We start from the raw sequence: 19,519 nt of genomic DNA, 5'->3' as shown, positions 1-19,519 counted from the left end.
AATTAGAAGGCTGCTAAATGCCACTGCGCACTACACGTGTATTATGCCCAGCAGTGAAGGGGTTAATTATGGAACATGTAGGGAGCTTTTAGGGATACTTTTAGCTTTAGTATAGTGTAGTAGACAACCCCAAGTATTGATCTAGGCCAATTTTGGTATATTTCATGCCACCATTTCACCGCCAAATGCGATCAAATTAAAAAAAACGTTAAATTTTTCACAATTTTAGGTTTCTCACTGAAATCATTTACAAACAGCTTGTGCAATTATGGCACAAATGGTTGTAAATGCTTCTCTGGGATCCCCTTTGTTCAGAAATAGCAGACATATATGGCTTTGGGGTTGCTTTTTGGTAATAAGAAGGCCGCCAAATGCCGCTGCATTTCACACATGTATTATGGCTAGCAGTGAAGGGGTTAATTATGTAGCTTACAGGGTTAATTTTAGCTTTAATGTAGAGCTCAGCCTCCCACCTGAAACATGAGACCCCCTGATCCCTCCCAAACAGCTCTCTTCCCTCTCCCACCCCACAATTGTCCCCGCCATCTTAAGTACTGGCAGAAACTCTGCCAGTACTAAAATAAAAGCTATATTTGGGCTTTTTGGGGTTTTTTTTTGGCATATTTACATATGCTGCTGTGTAGGGTCCCCAACCTCACTGATCCCCCACCAAACAGCTCTCTAACCCTCCCCCTCTGCCTTAATGGGCGCCATCTTGGGTACTGGCAGCTGTCTGCCAGTACCCAGTTTAGCAACAAATGTGACTTTTTTTTAACAAAAAAATGCCCTTTTCTGTAGTGTAGCTTTCCCCCCCCCCAAGACCAACCCCCCACCCCTTCCTGATCCCTTAGATGTTTATTTCTTTATTTGAAAACATTTTATTTTTAACTTTTAACAATTTTATTTTTCTGTAGTGTAGCGGTTCCCTCCCGCTCCCGCCCCGTGCACGCGCCCGCCCGCTGCCCCCCGTGCACGTGCGCGCTCCCGTCCCCCCCCCCCGCCCCCCTTCCCTCCACTCGGCACATCGATGGCCGCCCACCCGCCTCCCAGACTTGCTCCCACCAACCAACGATACCGGCCACCGATGTCCGGTGCAGAGAGGGCCACAGAGTGTCTCTCTCTGCATCGGATGGCCAAGGGGGGTTATTGCAGGATGCCTCCATATCGAGGCATCACTGCAATAACCGGAAAGCAGCTGGAAGCGAGCAGGATCGCTTCCAGCTGCTTTCCAGACCAAGGACGTACGCCACACGTCCTCGGTCATTAACTGTCTTTTTTTTGAGGACGTGTGGCGTACGTCCTTGGTCATTAAGGGGATATAGAAAATAAAATTACAAAAAAAGTCCTAATCAAAAACTAAAAAGCATGGAAATTCAAACTTGAAATCCTCCCAGAGAATTTAATGATATAAAAATGTAATACATTATTTGATTTGTAAATGTAATATTACAATTTCCATGCTTTTTAATGTATATCTGTAAAGTGTGCATATACATACTGTGTGCATTGTGTGTATGTTTAGTGTGTGTGTGTAGTCTGATACGTGATGTAAAAAAATAAATATATATATATATATAAACACTGGCATTAACAAACGTGCGTTGCCGTTAAAAATAAATACTGTACATTATAACACCATGAAAACTGAACATTTTCTGATAATATGTAGTCAATTCGTAGACCTCTAACGTTTGTAACTTCTCTTGCCTGGGACCTGATATATATACTAATGAACTAACAAGGGAATTAAATGCAGGTTAGAAAGAGATCCCTATAAACTGTAAAACTGAGTCTTTAGCACCTAAGGCAGTCTTTCAGCTTTAAAAGGAAAAAAGAAAATATTGTGAAATACCAAACATTTTTTTATCATCTGAACTGAATCTTTGCTCTATTCTTCATTTGTGAATAAATTCATGTGTGTTTACTGAATGATAAAACCAGCCGTATCTTTCTTGGCTAAGCTTTTTACAACTAACATTATCCTTTTATTGTAAATCTGGGATAAAAAAATGAAAGAAACAGCTATTATTGTAAGCAATTTTGTTTCAAGCAGATTATCTACCTATTCTTGTCATTACATTCAACTAAAAGAAATAAATGTATTGTATTAAGAAATTGCACAGTCCCTGATGATAAAAAGGTATCATCAGATCCATGAAAAATGTCAATTTTTGTCTCTCCTGTCTCCTTGCCCACAGTGATATTTTATAAAAATGTGGGCTGACCCTCTCTGTCCCGACGAGCGGAGATGTGCCTTTCATAGGAAACAATAGGAATCGCTGCCTGTTCAAAAATCTACCCACCTCGCCAGTGAACTCGAATCTCGGCAGTGTATTCAAAGCATGTTGGCACAACACAGAATTTGTGTTCAATAAAAGTAAAAACGGTTTCTGTTTAGTAAGAGTATATATACATAAGGTCCACTGCAGTGCCACCCCCGATTTAAATGTATGGCAAAACCTTTCTTTAATAATGTGCGCTACAAAATTCACTTGCAAAATATTTAAAATCAATATACCACATCACTGTATGGATACGGTATCATCCAAGTCCTTGGTGCCGTCTCTTATCGTCTGCAGCTGTTTGTGTGTTAAATATCGTCCGGTGCCGCCCAGCATAGACGACAATCAGCATGTTGGAGCTTGTGATAAGGTGGCCATTGTGGGACACAGTTCTTTCCCCTACGCGTTTTGTTCTCCACCGGGAGAACTTTCTCAAGGCACTTTTTTGTTTAGATGGAAGTATAGCCTTCTTTTTATAGTGCCCTTTCCACATTCATGCAATACTTTATTAAGGGTGTATGTACTCCAGTCTCTTTGATACCTACACTAAATATGTGTTAAATATGTTTACACATTTTACAATGGTGTTGATAATGCCTTTTGATAAGGACACTGCATGTCAACATTTCCTCAAGCATTTAAAAGACTGTGTAATTTTGACAAAAAACTAAAATAAAGAAATTAAATGTCATTTTTGGGGAGGGCACTTAAAAAAATGAATGCTATAAAAATAAAAAATGATCAGTTTGTAAAAAGTATATGGCCTCTTGAAAGGCAACTAATCCCCACTGTTTAAATGAGCTGCAAGAAAAAAGTGATAACTCATTTTCCCCTACTTGACACTCAGTAAGTGATGGATAGGCCTCCTTCTTTGTCTGAAAACAAATCATTTGATTTAACAGCAGTCTCCCAGATTTGCCCTCCTTTACCACCAAGGTGTTTTCTTTCATTTATAACCTCACAACAGTTATTAGTTGCAGCTGTCACTAATGATCCAGGATAGAGAAACTACTTCACAGCCCTATACTGACACTCTACCATGTTCTGCTACACTTTTCCAAATCTCATTTTCTTTCCTATAATATTGTTTTCCTATGGCAGTGTTTCCCAACTGCGGTCCTCAAGTACCCCCAACAGGCCTGGTTTTCATTATAGTTGAACCAGTGCACAGGTGAAGTAATCAGCTAATCAGTAACCAACCTGCTCCCATCCATCAGCTGATTATTTCACCTGTGCTCTAGTTCAGCTATAATAAAAAAAAACAGGACTGTTGGGGGTACTTGAGGACCGCAGTTGGGAAACACTGCCCTATGTCATCACTCACTCTCTGTTCAACCAGCCTTATATCAGACTTATTTCCCATCTCCCTTACCTTCTGTGTCCATTCCCTCTCCTTTAGATTGTAAGCTTGAGAGCCACTCTACCTGTACGTAGGGTTTCCACATCGACCATGTTTTCATGGACACTTATGAGTTACACATGCTCCAGGGTAAGCAGGGAGGAACATGTATTGTGCTGCTCATCAGCACTATTCATTTGATGTCCAGAAGCAAAATGCATGTTTCGCCCTGCTTACCCTGCAGGATGCGTAACTCATAAGCGTCCAGGAAAACGTGGCTGAGGTGGCAATCATCTATGATTAAGCGCTTGGAGAAGTGTGAAGCTTTGAGGGTCCTACTTCCGCTATGTAGTGTTTTTAAATGACCATATTAACCTTTTAACGCTGTTGCAGCGTTCTGTTCCGCCCTAACCTAGCCGGGCTTTAGCGCCGTTAGGACGGAATACCACGTCCCAGACGTTTGGCTGTCCTGAAGCCAACGGCGCTTCCTGGATGGGATTGCGGTCTGAAGGTCGATCACAGGATTTCAATTTGTCTACATCGGAACGTTGTTTCGATGTAGACAAGTTAAACCTGTCATTAAAGGGTTAAAGATTAAGTTTTAAGGCAGTGTGGAATCTTCTGAGTTTCATGAGGTGGCAACCCTACCTATACGCCACTTTGTATGTAAGTGAACTACTACTGATTGTGCTGAAGGACAGGGCATTCCTCTCCTTTTGTATAACCCATTTATTGCGCTGATTGTTGTGCACCCTTACAAATGTAACATACCCTTATTGTACTTGTCTGTGTATGTAACGCACCCTAGCAATGTTTGTCTAGTGCTACGTAATCTGTTGGTGCTTTATAAATAATAATAATACTGTACAGTAATGGGAATTTAAGCCATTGGCATCTGGTTAAAGCGACAGTAATCACCTTGAGATTTTAATTATACATAGTAAAACAACTTTGCATTATTTATTTTGCCCACTTTTTATATCAGAAATTGTGGATTTTCCAATTCTCAGAGCAATGAAAGTGCACACTGAAGACCCTTTTATATACCTTTCCCTAATTAGCTATAACAGATAAGAATATTTTTTCTTTCATGATTCAGATAGAGAATGCAATTTTAAGCAACGTTCTAATTTACTCCTATTATCAAATTTTCTTTGTTCTCTTGCTATCTTTATTTAAAAAGCAGGAATGTAAAGCTTAGGAGCCGGTCCATTTTAGGTTCAGCACCTTGGATAGCGCTTGCTTATTGGTGGCTACATTTAGCCACCAATAAACAAGCGTAACCGGGGTGCTGAACCAAAAATGGGCCGATTCCTAAGCTTTTAAATAAAGACAGCAAGAGATTGAAGAAAAATTTATAATAGGAGAAAATTAGAAAGTTGCTTAAAGGGACAGTATACACTCATTTTCATATAACTGCATAGAAACTAATATAAAGAATAAGATGCACAGATACTGATATAAAAATCCAGTATAAAACTGTTTAAAAACTTATTTAGAAGCTCTCGGTTTAGCTCTGTTGAAAAGGCAGCTGGAAAGCCCACTGCAAGTGGGAAATAAGACACTCCCCCTCCCCCTTCTTTTGCATATGAAAAGACCCTTTACACAAACAGGAGCAAGCTAGAGAAGGTAGCTGACGGTATTCTCATAAAACTTTGGGGCTTGGTTAGGCGTCTGAAAATCATAGCAATGTTATTTAAAAAATAAGCAAAATTATACTTTTTTTTGAACAAAAAAACTTTATGGGCTAAATAGATCATCTAAAAAACATTTATGCAAAGAAAAAACTAGTGTATAATGTCCCTTTAAATCTGCCTGCTCTGTCTAAATCATGAAAGAAAAATAATTGAGTTTAGTGTCCCTTTAACCAAACTTGCTAAAGGATAAACAAAACTATTGTGTATGATTCTTTATGTAGCTGTGGACCGATCGTCAATTTAAATGGATAGGGAAATAGAGTCACATCATATTCAAAGTAATATAATCAGCCAAAAGAGAGAAACAGAGGTTTAATTAATTAGCAGCACTGTAAACCAATTAGCAAAGGAAAGTGACTTTAGGGACATTCCAATGTTAAAAATAAAATGCTCTGATTGATTAGAATACTTTAATTATAAATGGATTGTTGTTTTTCAATGTGTTTAACCCCTAAAAAGAGGTTAAACACATGATTGATGTTCTGCTTCTAAGAAGCACTAAGTCTGTGAGCCAATCAGGAGTGAGCAGCATCTGTCAATCCAATCACTGTTCTTGCCCTGATCTCCTTATCCTGAACAGCAACAGGATTACTCCTGGTGCACAACTTTAATGTGTTTAACCCTTTGCAGGGGATATTAAAAAGTTCTCATGAATAACTGTAGAAAGTCCCTTTAGCTCAAATAAAAAGCTAATCGATTCCCTGATGACTGCATCAATATTGAACAGATATGTGAAACTGTACATGAAATACATAAAACATTATAAGCTGCCAACACTACAGATACAAAATTACTATCACTGAAAAAATATTTGACATTGTTGTCCATGATGTGTTTTGCAACTGAAAACAAATCACTCAACCTAGCGAAAAACTTAAAGGGACAGTCTACATTAAAATTGTTATTGTCTAAAAAGATAGATGATGCCTTTACTATCCATTCCCCAGCTTTGCACAACCAACATTGTTAGATTCATATACTTTATAACGTTTAAACCTCTAAATGTCTGCCTGTTTCAAAGGCTCTATAAACAGCCTCATAATCACATGCTTTTGTATTTGCTTTTCACAACAGTAGACTGCTAGTTCATGTGGGCCATACAGATAACAATGTGTTCACTCCTGAGGGGTTATTTAAGATTTAGCACAACACAGTACTAACTGCAAGTCAATAGATAATAAATACAAACTCACGTGACAAGGGGGCTGTCAAAAGATGCTTAGATACAAGGTAATCACAGAGGTAAAAAGTATATTAAAGGGACAGTAAAGTCACAAAAAAACTTTCATGATTTAAATAGGGCATGTAATTTTAAACAACTTTCCAATTTACTTTAATTACCAATTTTGCTTTGTTCTCTTGGTATTCTTAGTTAAAAGCTAAATCTAGGAGGTTCATGTGCTAATTTCTTAGACCTTGAAGACTGTCTCTAATCGGAAAGCATTTTGACAGTTTTTCACCACTAGAGGGCGTTAGTTCATGTGTTTCATATAGATAACATTGAGCTCTGGCACGTGAAGCTCTTAAGAGCAAGCACTGATTGGCTAAAAATGCATGTCTGTCAAAAGAACTGAAATAAGGAGGCAGTTTGCAAAGGCTTAGATACAAGGTAATCACAGAGGTAAAAAGTATATTATTATAACTGTGTTGGTTATGCAAAATTGGGGAATGGGTAATAAAGGGATTATCTACCTTTTTAAACAATAACAATTATATTGTAGACTGTCCCTTTAAATGAACATGAAACCCTATTTTTTTATTTTGTGATTAAAATAGAGCATACAATTTTAATCAACTTTCCAGTTTACTTCTGTTATCTAATTTGCTTTGTTCTTTTTTGGTATCCTTTGCTGAGAAGCATATCTAGGTAGGCTCAGGAGCAACAGTGCACTACTGGAAGCTAGCTGCTGATTGGTGGCTGCACATATATGCCTCTTGTCTTTGGTTCACCCAATGTGTTCAGCTAGCTTACAGTAGTGAATTGGTGTTCCTTCAACAAAAGATACCAAGAGAATGAAGCAAATTTGATAATAGAATTAGATTAGATAGTAGTTTAAAATTTGATGCTCTATCTGAATCATTAAAGAAAAATGTGTATAAACAAGCACACAAATAATTTTGAATCTGTTACTTAAAGAGATATGAAACCCAATGTTTTTCTCTCATGATTCAGACAGAACATACAATGTTAAAAAATTTCCAATGTACTTCTATTATCTAATTTGGTTCATTCTCTTGGTATCTTTGGTTTAAGACTCAGCTATGCACTACTGGGAGCTAGCTGATTAAGTAAGACCATAACATGATGAATATATGTGCAGCTACCAATCAGCAGCTCCTGAGCCTACCTAGGTATCCTTTTCAACAAAATATTCCAAGAGAACAAAACAAATTAGATCATAGAGTAAATCCGATAATAAAGTCAATTGCATGCTCTATCTGAATCATAAACGAAAAAAAAAGTGGGCTTTATGTCCCTTTAAAGCTACTAAAAAACTATCGGCTAGATTACGAATTGTGCGTTAAGGTAAAAAAGCAGCGTTAACAGGTCCTAACGCTGCTTTTTACACCCGCTGCTATTACGAGTCTTGCAGGTATAGGGGCACCGCACACTTTGTTGGTCTTACCTCAAACCAACTTACGGAAATTTCGTAAAGGCTTTTTTCTATGGAACTTCCATAGCGCCGGTATTACGAGTTTGTCCTGGGAGGCCAAAAAATGAGCGGTACAGCCTCTACCGACAAGATTCGTAACGCATTCTAAAGTCAGTAGTAGCATAAAACTCATAACTAAAGTGCTAAAAAGTACACTAACACCCATAAACTACCTATTAACCCCTAAACCGAGGCCCTCCCGCATCGCAAACACTAAAATAAAAATTTTAACCCCTAATCTGCCACTCCAGACATCGCCGCCACAATAATAAACATATAAACCCCTAAACCGCCGCACTCCCGCATCGCAAACACTAGTTAAATATTATTAACCCCTAATCTGCCGCCCCTAACATTGCTGCCACCTACATTATACTTATTAACCCCTAATCTGCCGCTCCAGACATCGCCACCACCTACATTATATTTATTAACCCCTAATCTGATGCCCCCAACGTCGCCGCCACTATTCTAAATTTATTATCCCTTTAAACCTAAGTCTAACCCTAACCCTAACACCCCCTAATTTAAATATAATTTAAATAAATCTAAATAAAATTACTATCATTAACTAAATAAATCCTATTTAAAACTAAATACTTCCCTATAAAATAAACCCTAAGATAGCTACAATATAACTAATAGTTACATTGTATCTAGCTTAGGGTTTATTTTTATTTCACAGCTAAGTTTGTATTTATTTTAACTAGGTAGAATAGTTACTAAATAGTTATTAACTACAGTATTTACTAACTACCTAGCTAAAATAAATAGAAATGTACCTGTAAAATAAAACCTAACCTAAGTTACAATAACACCTAACTTTACACTATAATTAAATAAATTCCCTACATTAAATACAATTAAATAAAATTAGCTAAATCACACAAAAAACCACTAAATTGCAGAAAATAAAAATCAAATTACAGATCTTTAAACTAATTACACCTAATCTAATAGCCCTATCAAAATAAAAAGCCCCCCCAAAATAAAAAAAAAAACCTAGCCTAAACTAAAATACCAATAGCCCTTAAAAGGGCCTTTTGTGGGGCATTGCCCCAAAGAAATCAGCTCTTTTTCCTGTAAAAAAAAAAAAAAATACAAACATCCCCCCCAACAGTAAAACCCACCACCCACACAACCAACCCCCCAAAAAAAATCCTAACTTAAAAAACCTAAGCTCCCCATTGCCCTGTGAAGGGCATTTGGATAGGCATTGCCCTTAAAAGGGCATTTAGCTCTATTGCAGCCCAAAGCCCTAACCTAAAAAATAAACCCACCCAATACACCCTTAAAAAATCCTAACACTAACCCCAGAAGATTTACTTACCAGAAGAAGTCTTCATCCAAGCGGCAAGATGTCCTCAACGAAGCCGGCAGAAGTGGTCCTCCAGACGGGCAGAAGTGGTCCTCCAGACAGGCAGAAGTCGTCATCCAGACGGCATCTTCTATCTTCATCCATCCGGTGCGGAGAGGCTCCATCTTCAAGACATCCGGCGCGGAGCAACCTCTTCCAACGGCGTCTTCTTGCAGAATGAATATCTCTTTAAGTGACTTCATCCAAGATGGCGTCCCTTAGATTCCGATTAGCTGATAGAATTCTATCAGCCAATCGGAATTAAGGTAGAAAAAATCCTATTGGCTGATGCAATCAGCCAATAGGATTGAACTGGCATTCTATTGGCTGTTCCAATCAGCCAATAGAATGCGAGCTCAATCCTATTGGCTGATTGGATCAGCCAATAGGATTGAAGTTCAATCCTATTGGCTGATTGCATCAGCCAATAGGATTTTTTGTACCTTAATTCCGATTGGCTAATAGAATTCTATCAGTCAATCAGAATCTAAGGGATGCCATCTTGGATGACGTCACTTAAAGAGATATTCATTCCAAAGAAGATATCTTTTGATGAGGATGCTCCGCGCCGAATTTCTTGAAGATGAAGCCGCTCCGCGTCGGAAGGATGAAGATAGAAGATGCCGTCTGGATGAAGACTTCTGCCCGTCTGGAGGACCACTTCTGCCGGCTTCCTTGAGGACATCTTGCCGCTTGGATGAAGACTTCTCCCGTTAAGTGACTCTTCGGGGGTTAGTGTTAGGATTTTTTAAGGGTGTATTGGATGGGTTTATTTTTTAGGTTAGGACTTTGGGCAGCAATAGAGCTAAATGCCCTATTAAGGGCAATGCCCATCCAAATGCCCTTTTCAGGACAATGGGGTGCTTAGGTTTTTTTAGTTAGGCTTTTATTTGCGGGGGTGTTTGTGTGGGTGGTGGGTTTTACTGTTGGGGGGTGTTTCTATTTTTTTTACTGGAAAAAGAGTTGATTTCTTTGGGGCAATGCCCCGCAAAAGGCCCTTTTAAGGGCTATTGGTAGTTTAGTTTAGGCTAGGGGTATTTTTTATTTTGGGGGGGCTTTTTTATTTTGATAGGGCTATTAGATTAGGTGTAATTAGTTTAAAGATCTGTAATTTGTTTTTATTTTCTGTAATTTAGTGTTTGTTTGTTTTTTGTGATTTAGCTAATTTAATTTAATTGTATTTAATGTAGGTAATGTATTTAATTATAGTGTAAGGTTAGGTGTTGTAACTTAGGTTAGGTTTTATTTTACAGGTAAATTTGCATTTATTTTAGCTAGGTAGTTATTAAATAGTTAATAACTATTTAATAACTATTCTACCTAGTTAAAATAAATACAAACTTGCCTGTAAAATAAAAATAAACCCTAAGCTAGATACAATGTAACTATTAGTTATAGTGTAGCTAGCTTAGGGTTTATTTTATAGGTAAGTATTTAGTTTTAAATAGGAATAATTTAGGTAATGATAGTAATTTTATGTAGATTTATTTAAATTATATTTAAGTTACGGGGTGTTAGGGTTAGACTTAGATTTAGGGGTTAATAAATATAATATAGTGGCGGCGATGTTGGGGGCGGCAGATTAGGGGTTAATAAGTGTAAGTAGGTTTGCGGCGACATTGGGGGCAGGAGATTAGGGGTTAATAAATATAATGTAGGTGGTGGCTGTGTCCGGAGCGGCAGATTAGGGGTTAATAAGAATAATGTAGGTGTCACGATGTCGGGGGCGGAAGATTAGGGGTTAATAAGTGTAATATTAGGGGTGTTTAGACTCGGGGTTCATGTTAGGGTGTTAGGTGTAAACATAAATGTGTTTCCCAATAGCAATAAATGGGGCTGCGTTACTGAGTTTTACGCTGCATTTTTGCAGGTGTTAGACTTTTTCTCAGCCGGCTCTCCCCATCGATGTCTATGGGGAAATAGTGCACGAGCACGTACGACCAGCTCACCGCTGACTTAAGCAGCGCTGGTATTGGAGTGCGGTATGGAGCACAATTTTGCTCTACGCTCACTTCTTGCCTTTTAACGCCGGGTTTGTAAAAACCTGTAATACCAGCGCTGCAGGTAAGTGAGCGGTGAGAAAAAACTGCAGGGTAGCACCGCACAGCTCATAACGAAAAACTCGTAATCTGGCCGAATGTTATTTACTAAACCCAATTTTTTTATTTCATGATTCGGATAGAGCATGCAATTTTAAGCAACTTTCTAATTTACTCATATTATCAATTTGTCTTGGTATCTTTATATGAAAAGGCAGGAATGAAAGCTTTGGAGCCTGCCTATTTTTGGTTCAGCACCTTGGATAGAGATTGCTGATTGGTGGCTACATTTAGCTATCCAATAAGCAAGCACAACTCAGATGTTAAACCTAAAATGGGCCGGCTCCAAAGCTTTCTATCCTGCTTTTTCAAATAAAGATACCAAGAGAACAGAGAAAAGTTGAAAATAGGAGTAAATTTGAAAGTAGCTTAAAATTGCATGCTCTACCTGAATCATGAAAGAAAAAAAATTGGGTTTAGTGACCCTTTAAAGTGAAGTTCAATTTTGACAAATTAGTGCCCAGTTTTTAATAATCCTTTTTAGAAACAAGGACACATTAATTCATCAAAATTGACATTTCAAGCGTTTTCTTCAAAAATTTACCTTTTAATCCTGAGAGCCGCTGCAGCGCTTCCTCCGCCCATCACAAGCCCTCTTCGCGGGTCCAAAATGACGAATAAGGCTTCATCCAATCACGGCGTTCCGTCAGGCCATGATCCCCCCCGGAGGGAACGCTGTGATTGGAGGAAGCTGGATTCGTCATTTCTGACGTAAGAAGAGGCTTCCGACGGCCCAGGGAATCGATGGAGCAACTTTCAGGATTAAAAGGTACGTTTTTGAAGAAAACGCTTGAAAAGGCAATTTTGATTCAATAAAGTGCCCTTGTTTTTAATAGGATTATTAAAAACCGGGCACTAATTCGTCAAAATTGACCTTCACTTTAAGTTTAAAACCATCATTTGCATCCCTTCTTTAAAAGATATCCTGCATGAGCAAAAAAGTGTAAAAATCAACATGAATTCTACCTAACTGAAGATTTACAGGAAGAGAAGATGCTGCATCTTTTTAGTTTGAGATGTAAATCTCTCCATATTATTTGAAGTCTATAGCATCTCTAGAATATGGGTGGGTAGCCACTTTGTGTTTTTTTTTTTAATCCGGTACCATTGCACCAAAGAAATAACTCACTAGGAGTTACCTAATATTGATTTCCTCTGGCACTGCACAGTTATAGTGTTTACTGACATCTAATTCATCCCCTGTAATATATCTCTTTCCTACTCTCCTACATTCTTTTCATCAGCTGACTCCTCTTTCTGTTTCCCACCCATTCCTATTTAACTTCACCCTTTATCCATCTCTTATAACCTTCTCATCATAACCCATTCCCCTTTTGTCATTTCGCCCTACAAGGCACCCCTCCCCCATAGTTCCCATGTATTCTAGAGGAGGGATGTGTTAAGTTCCTGGGCCTCTTATTCTTCAATCATAGTCAAAAAAGCCAGCATGATAGAATTTGCTGACACTACATGTTCCATTGTAGAAATAATATATATCATTTTAAATATAGAATTCTAGTTTGGCATTATTGTATATCACAATCACCACATATCCCATTTATTTTGCCTCCAAAATGTTTAAACAATTCTGCAGTTTCTAAGAATAACTTCTAGCTAACAAGTATAAAAGGAAGTGTATATGACAGACAAAGGAGCGTTGTTCTATTTATTGTCTGTCTTTCACTAAGTGTGTGACAGGTTGATAATTTGTTCAAGTTTAAATCATGAAAAATAATATAACTATACCATGTATCACTACAATGACTAATTAAACTGCTACATTTGGCAATCTGCAGCCACATTCAAATATTCTGAAAACAGGTAAACTGGATCTATAATAGATTGTGATGCTTGATTACATCATTTTATAATTAAAGGGACACTGAACCCAACATTTTTCTTTTGTGATTCAGATAGAACATGTAATTTTAAGCAGCTTCCTAATTTACTCCTATTATCAATATGTCTTCATTCTCTTGCTATCTTTATTTGAAAAAGAAGGCATCTAAGCTTTTTTTTCTTGGTTCAGGACTCTGGACAGCACTTTTTTATTGGTGGATGAATTTATCCACCAATCAGCAAGGACAACCCAGGTTGTTCACCACAAATGGGCCGGCATCTAAACTTACATTCTTACATTTCAAATAAAGATACCAAGAGAATAAAGACAATTTGATAATAGGAGTAAATTAGAAAGTTGCTTAAAATTTCATGCTCTATCTAAATCACAAAAGAACATTTTTGGGTTCAGTGTCCTTTTAATCAACATGCAAAATAAATCAAGTGAACAAAGGTTTTGTGTTTTTCAGCATTTTTTTTTTTTTTTTAAAAACAACCTACCACATAATAATATTATTTTATTAAAATGTAATTAAATAAAAATCTCTGTTGCTTTCATGTTGATCAACCTGGTACTTATATTTTTTCTAAGACTTTGCTTTTCACAGTGGGTCGTCCCAATAGAACATGCGTTTGTCAAATTATAACATTAGAGGGTAAAATCTTACAGCAAATAAATGCAAACAATTTGTTTTCTTACCTAACTGGCTATCAATGACTGTTATGGCTAGTTCGTCCATTAAAACTAGAGTGAATTCCACCTCCTGCTCTTTACAGCGCTGCTTCAGAGTCTCCCAGATGCGCATCTGTGGATAATCCTCCAGGATGTGCTTGTTCGTCAGATACCACAGCTGGGAGCACATTGTAAATGCCATACAATGACCTCAAGTGCACAGATGAGAAGTTCACGCACAATAAATAGGAGCCAAGGTCAGCCCACTGCAGCCACAAGGCCTGCTCCAAGGCACCTAACCAGTAACCACATGCACTGCAATGAGAAAAAGCAGCTGCATTAAACCGCTATCCAGCAGTGTGTGAGATGCAAAGAGAAGCGCAGCAAAAATATGCAATAATCTTTAGTCCACGGCCCCATGCAAAGCAATTGTAATCCCTACCTATAATCTCCCACTGTGAACTCTGCACTACAATCAGCGTACTGTATAGCACACGGGGTAAAATGCCAGTCAGACTAGTGCTATTGTGTAGTTGTCTTTATTATTCAGTCTGATTATTTGCACTTCACGGATCACCGTCCCACGTTAAACAACAGCAGCTGCTGGATCATCCTTCAAGTTGTTCCTGTATTGTATCTGCCGTAGTCTGACTAGACACGAGCACACCTCACGCAGCGCTGCATAAAGGAAAAGGTTATTGCAATGATTAGTAAATTAATTAGCCAATAACCATCCAGAAACGCAACGGCCAATCATATTGCGGAGATGTGAATCTTGAGACGATAACTTGACCAATCGGGGAGCTCGGATGCGAGTGAGAGCGCACTGGATGCTCTCTAACAATCAATTTTGTATGTATCCCGCTTGACCCTTTCAGTGCCGGAAGCAGTTGCACGGCACAGCAGGCACTAGATGCGACTTTTTACACCAAGGACATATATAAGGCTCTAACACACTGCAATACAGGGCGTAGTACACGTGTTATTTTAACCCTTTAAAGACGGGGCCCTTTATACATGTTCAGCCAATTTTATGTTTCACATACTATTAAATAGTACATAACATAGTTTATATTAAAAAAATGCTTTTTATTGCAGTAATCCATATATACATATATTTAAAAGACAAAACATTTAAATATTTAATTTCAAAATAGTTGTACAGTTTTATTTTAAAAAAAAATAGCAATTGTCAGATATTTACTTATTAAAGGGACATTCTCGTTTATAAATAAAAAAAAAATCATTACAGCATTTTTTTAAGAAAATGTATTTTCTTAAAGGGACATAATACCCATATACAGTGATGCAGAATAATTGTAAAAAGCTGAGAAGAAAATCTCTCGTGAACATCTCTATATATAAAAAAAGGAAGATATTTGACCTCAAAATTTCTTCAGGTCACAATAGTAAGTGCTCTGTCAGCAGTTATTCTTCAGCGACTGTCAGCTGCATGTTGCAAAAAAATACAGCGAATGTCACACTTTGCTTTACTGCAAACCAATCCTCTGGCCTCCCTAACAGGTCAGATTTTCAGGATATCTGAGAAGGAGCACTGGTGAAGTAATCAGCTGATTACTAAACATAGTTATTAACCTGCTCTCAGTCAAGGTAATTCTGAAAATCTAGCATGTTAGGGAGGCATGAGAACAGGTTTGAAAACCCCTGCTTTACTGCGATCTAATGAGATTTAAAGGGGCATTTAAGTCCAAAAAAAACTTTCATGTTTTAAATAGGGCATGTGATTTTAAACAACTTTCCAATTTACTTTTATCACCAATTTTTCTTTGTTCTCTTGGTATTCTTAGTTGAAAGCTAAACCTAGGAGGTTCATATGCTAATTTCTTAGACCTTGAAGACCGCCTCTAAATCTAATCTAAATGCATTTTGATAGTTTTTCACCACTAGAGGGCATTAGTTCACATGTTTCATATAGATAACATTGAGCTCATGCACGTGAATTTACCATGGAGACAGCTCTGATTGGCTAAACTGCAAGTCTGTCAAAAGAACTGAAATAAGGGGGCAGTCTGCTGAGGCTTAGATACAAGGTAATTACAGAGGTAAAACATGTATAATTATAACTGTGTTGGTTATGCAAAACTGGGGAATTGGTAATTAAGGGATTATCTATCTTTTAAAACAACAAAAACTATGGTGTTGACTGTCCCTTTAACAGAAATCTTGTGAGATTTCACTGTAAGGTTAGTAAAACTGAGGAGGGAAATAACATTACTGTATCTGCACATGCCAGATGCACACTCCCTTGCTAGTCTCAGGACTTGCATCCAGATTGGCTGTTTACATAAAGATGTTCAGGTAATATTTTCTAGTCAGCTTTTTACAGCTATGCTGCATCACTTTCAAGTAATACAACATTTGCATATCATGACCCTTTAAATTGACCACATTCTAATCTATCAAAAATTTTGTGTAAAAATATCATATTGTGGACAATTGATTTTCATCTTGTTTTCTAAGCCTTTACAATATATTAGAAGAGTAGATGTTGGAATTAGTAAAGCCACTAACATTATTAAATTATATAACAGGAAAATCAAGATAAAGGGACACTGAACCTATGATTCAGATAGAGCGTGCAATTTTAAGCAGCTTTCTAATTTACTCCTATTATCACATTTTCTTCATTCTCTTGCTATCTTTATTTGAAAATCATGAATGTAAATCTTAGCAGCCAGCCCATTTTAGGTTCAGAACCATGGATAGAGCTTGCTTATTGGAGGCTGACATTTACCCACCAATAAGCAAGCATAAAGCAGGTTCTCAAACAAAAATGGTCCGGCTCCTATGCATCACATTCCTGCTTTTTACATAAAGATAGCAAGAGAACGAAGAAAAATTGAAAATAGGAGTAAATTAGAAAGTTGCTTAAAATTACATGCTCTATCTGAATCATTAAGGGAAAAAAAATGGTTTAGTGTCCCTTTAAACACACTGAAAAACATGTACCTCAGACACTTCTAAAGCTCTAAAGTGGTTTTCACAAGGGATTTTACAGAAGTAAAAGTTACATGGTCAAAGCTAAAGTAAAGGCAACTTATTTATTATACATTGATGGCAACTAGGGTTGACAGGTACCCAGTATTCAACTGGACAATCCAGTATTTTAGCAGGTTGACCAGTAAAATCTTCACAAAAATACTGGACAATTAAATGTCTAGTTTCTTAAAGTTCATGTGTTTAGTTGAATTTAAAAGGCCTCATATGCCTTAATGCATTACAAACATGCAGCATAAAAAAACGAGTGACAATCAAAGGGGTCAAATCACTACTGTGTATGTGTGCTGCAGCAGCTGAAGTGATACAATGGCCTCCGTAAGGAGCTTGATGGCCCCTGTTTCTGGCGAGTCTTCAGACTCGCCAGAAACAGCAGTTATGAAGCAGCGGTCACAAAGACCGCTGCTCCATAAACTGTCTGCCTGCTCTGAGCAGGCGGACAGACATCGCTGGAAATCAACCCGATCGAGTACGATCGGGTTGATTGACACCCCCCTGCTGGCGGCCCATTGGCTGCGAGTCTGCAGGAGGGGGCGGCGTTGCACCAGCAGCTCTTGTGAGCTGCTGGTGCAATGCTGAATACGGCGAGCGTATTGCTCGTCGTATTCAGCGAGGTCTGTCGGACCTGATCTGCACTGTCGGATCAGGTCCGACAGACCTTGATAACTTGGGGCCAATGGCTGATTTCTATGCTAATGTCAGCCATGGGGTAAAATGACTGCTCAGTTATAGAAAATATACATGGTTGGATCAAGAGTGAGGGCTTTTTGAGGAAGGATTCTGTGACCCCTCCCCCCCCCCCCACACTAAGTCTTTAGAACCCTCAAAATAGAACTAGTTCTTATGCTCATGTCAGTGTATGTATTTTGTGCGGTGAGGAAGAGGCTACCTCAGCTCATAATTTTGCTCCATATACATTTTGTTTATATAGGTTGATTTGTGCTGTTAATCTGTCAATGCAACAATTGTTAACAGTATTTAACCCCTCATTTGAAATTGGGTATTTCCTTCTTTTATAGTAAGGACTGTTTTGTACAGGTATGTCATGCATGTATTTTAGGAACATAGGCTCCTTTCTCCTTTTGAGCCCTTATTGCCCCATACACTAAATGCACAAGCTGATTGCCCCTTTTATGGTTGTCACCTACCACTCATAAAGGCATGAGATCATTATAAAGGGGGTTACTTCTTAATAAAGGATTATAATAGCCATCTGTATTTTATGTATGAGAGAAAGAGGATCTGAATAAGCCCCTCTCCCACCCTCATTTAAAAGGGATGATACCCCTCTTACAAATGGTGGTTCGCATTCCACTCTATGTACATCAGAGGGAGAGATAGGGGCTTCATACTAAACCCCTTTCCCCTATATAGAAAATCTCATTGTTATCTAGTAAAGTACACAATCACCATTTATCACACATATTGGAAAGAGGCGATTCTCTTCTTTCAAATGAGGGGACCCTTGTTCCTTTATATAAAGTGTTAGGTAGCAGGGCTCCATTAGAGTCCCCCCCAATCAAAACTCTTTGGCACATAGCTTTGTAAGTATGTGACATTTTTAGGGTGATCACAGAACGGGGAAGGTAACCTCTAATTTCTATGTTCCTCTTATTCATGGGTTGACAATTTAAAATGAAACTTTGGGGACAGCCAGAACATTAAGGAGCTAACCATACAAGAAAGATGGAATTTATGTATAGACATTTGTAAAATACTCACAGTTTAGGGACCAGACTAAAGATTTTAGAATCTACGTAAGAGACTAATCTTCACACCACAAGCAACAATGAAGTAGCTTAGTCTATGAATAATTCTTATTTCCACTTGGAATTATCATCTTACAGTTATGAACAAGTCCTTATTATGTAGCTGTATATAAATATATGCAAGTTTACCATAATATAGATAAGTAGTAGGTAATGCCAGCCCCATTACACTAGAAATAAGGAGATATAGGCATGAAGTACATAATAGAAAAAAGAGTAAAAACATTTCTGTAGACAGAATAGTGAAGCAGTATCAAGAGGAGAGGAAAGGACTAGGTTTTTAGGCACAGTGCAGAGGGTGTTTGGCAGAATAGTTGCAGACAAGGGCAGAGATATAAGGTGTTGCTGAGGGTCTTGTATACTAAGGTCAACACTTGGAACATTAAATACTAAATAAATGCTAGCTAGAATGATGCATTCAAAGAAAAGATTAGTCTGAGAATAACGTAGATGTATTTTTTAAAGTTTTATTAGCTGTTTAAATATTGACAAAATAAGTGTAAAAGTTTTACTGTTCATAAAACAACTTGAGTTGCCATGTTGTAACTTAGGATACCTTCTGTGCTGTGGCCAATTAGGGACAGTTACTAATAGGTCACTACAGTGTGCAGCCAATGGCTGTGTGGAATGTAACAGTGTTCTGCACTTCCATTTCTAACAGTAACTGAAAAGCTCCCAATTTCTGAATGGAATTACGGAAAAAGGGGACAAAATAAATAAAGTACCGGTATATTGCAGAGTTCTTTATCTATCCAATTTATCATTTTATGTTTAATGTCCCTTTAAATGTTA

At 37.8% G+C, this 19,519-nt stretch overlaps 1 protein-coding gene across 1 annotated transcript in view; it reads right to left on the bottom strand.

The window, feature by feature from the left end:
- RIMKLA (ribosomal modification protein rimK like family member A) overlaps positions 1-14,142 on the bottom strand; it is a 168,335-nt gene extending 154,193 nt beyond the window's left edge. The window contains exon 1 of the mRNA XM_053690988.1: positions 13,968-14,142. Within this exon, the coding sequence (XP_053546963.1) occupies positions 13,968-14,142 (175 nt within the window). The remainder of the gene's footprint in view (positions 1-13,967) is intronic.
- Positions 14,143-19,519: the final 5,377 nt, after the last annotated feature.

This window comes from Bombina bombina, chromosome 8 (assembly GCF_027579735.1).
Source record: "Bombina bombina isolate aBomBom1 chromosome 8, aBomBom1.pri, whole genome shotgun sequence".
Taxonomy (NCBI): domain Eukaryota; kingdom Metazoa; phylum Chordata; class Amphibia; order Anura; family Bombinatoridae; genus Bombina; species Bombina bombina.
The sequence above is the reverse complement of the archived record's forward strand: the minus strand, read 5'-3'. Positions and strand labels throughout refer to the sequence as shown.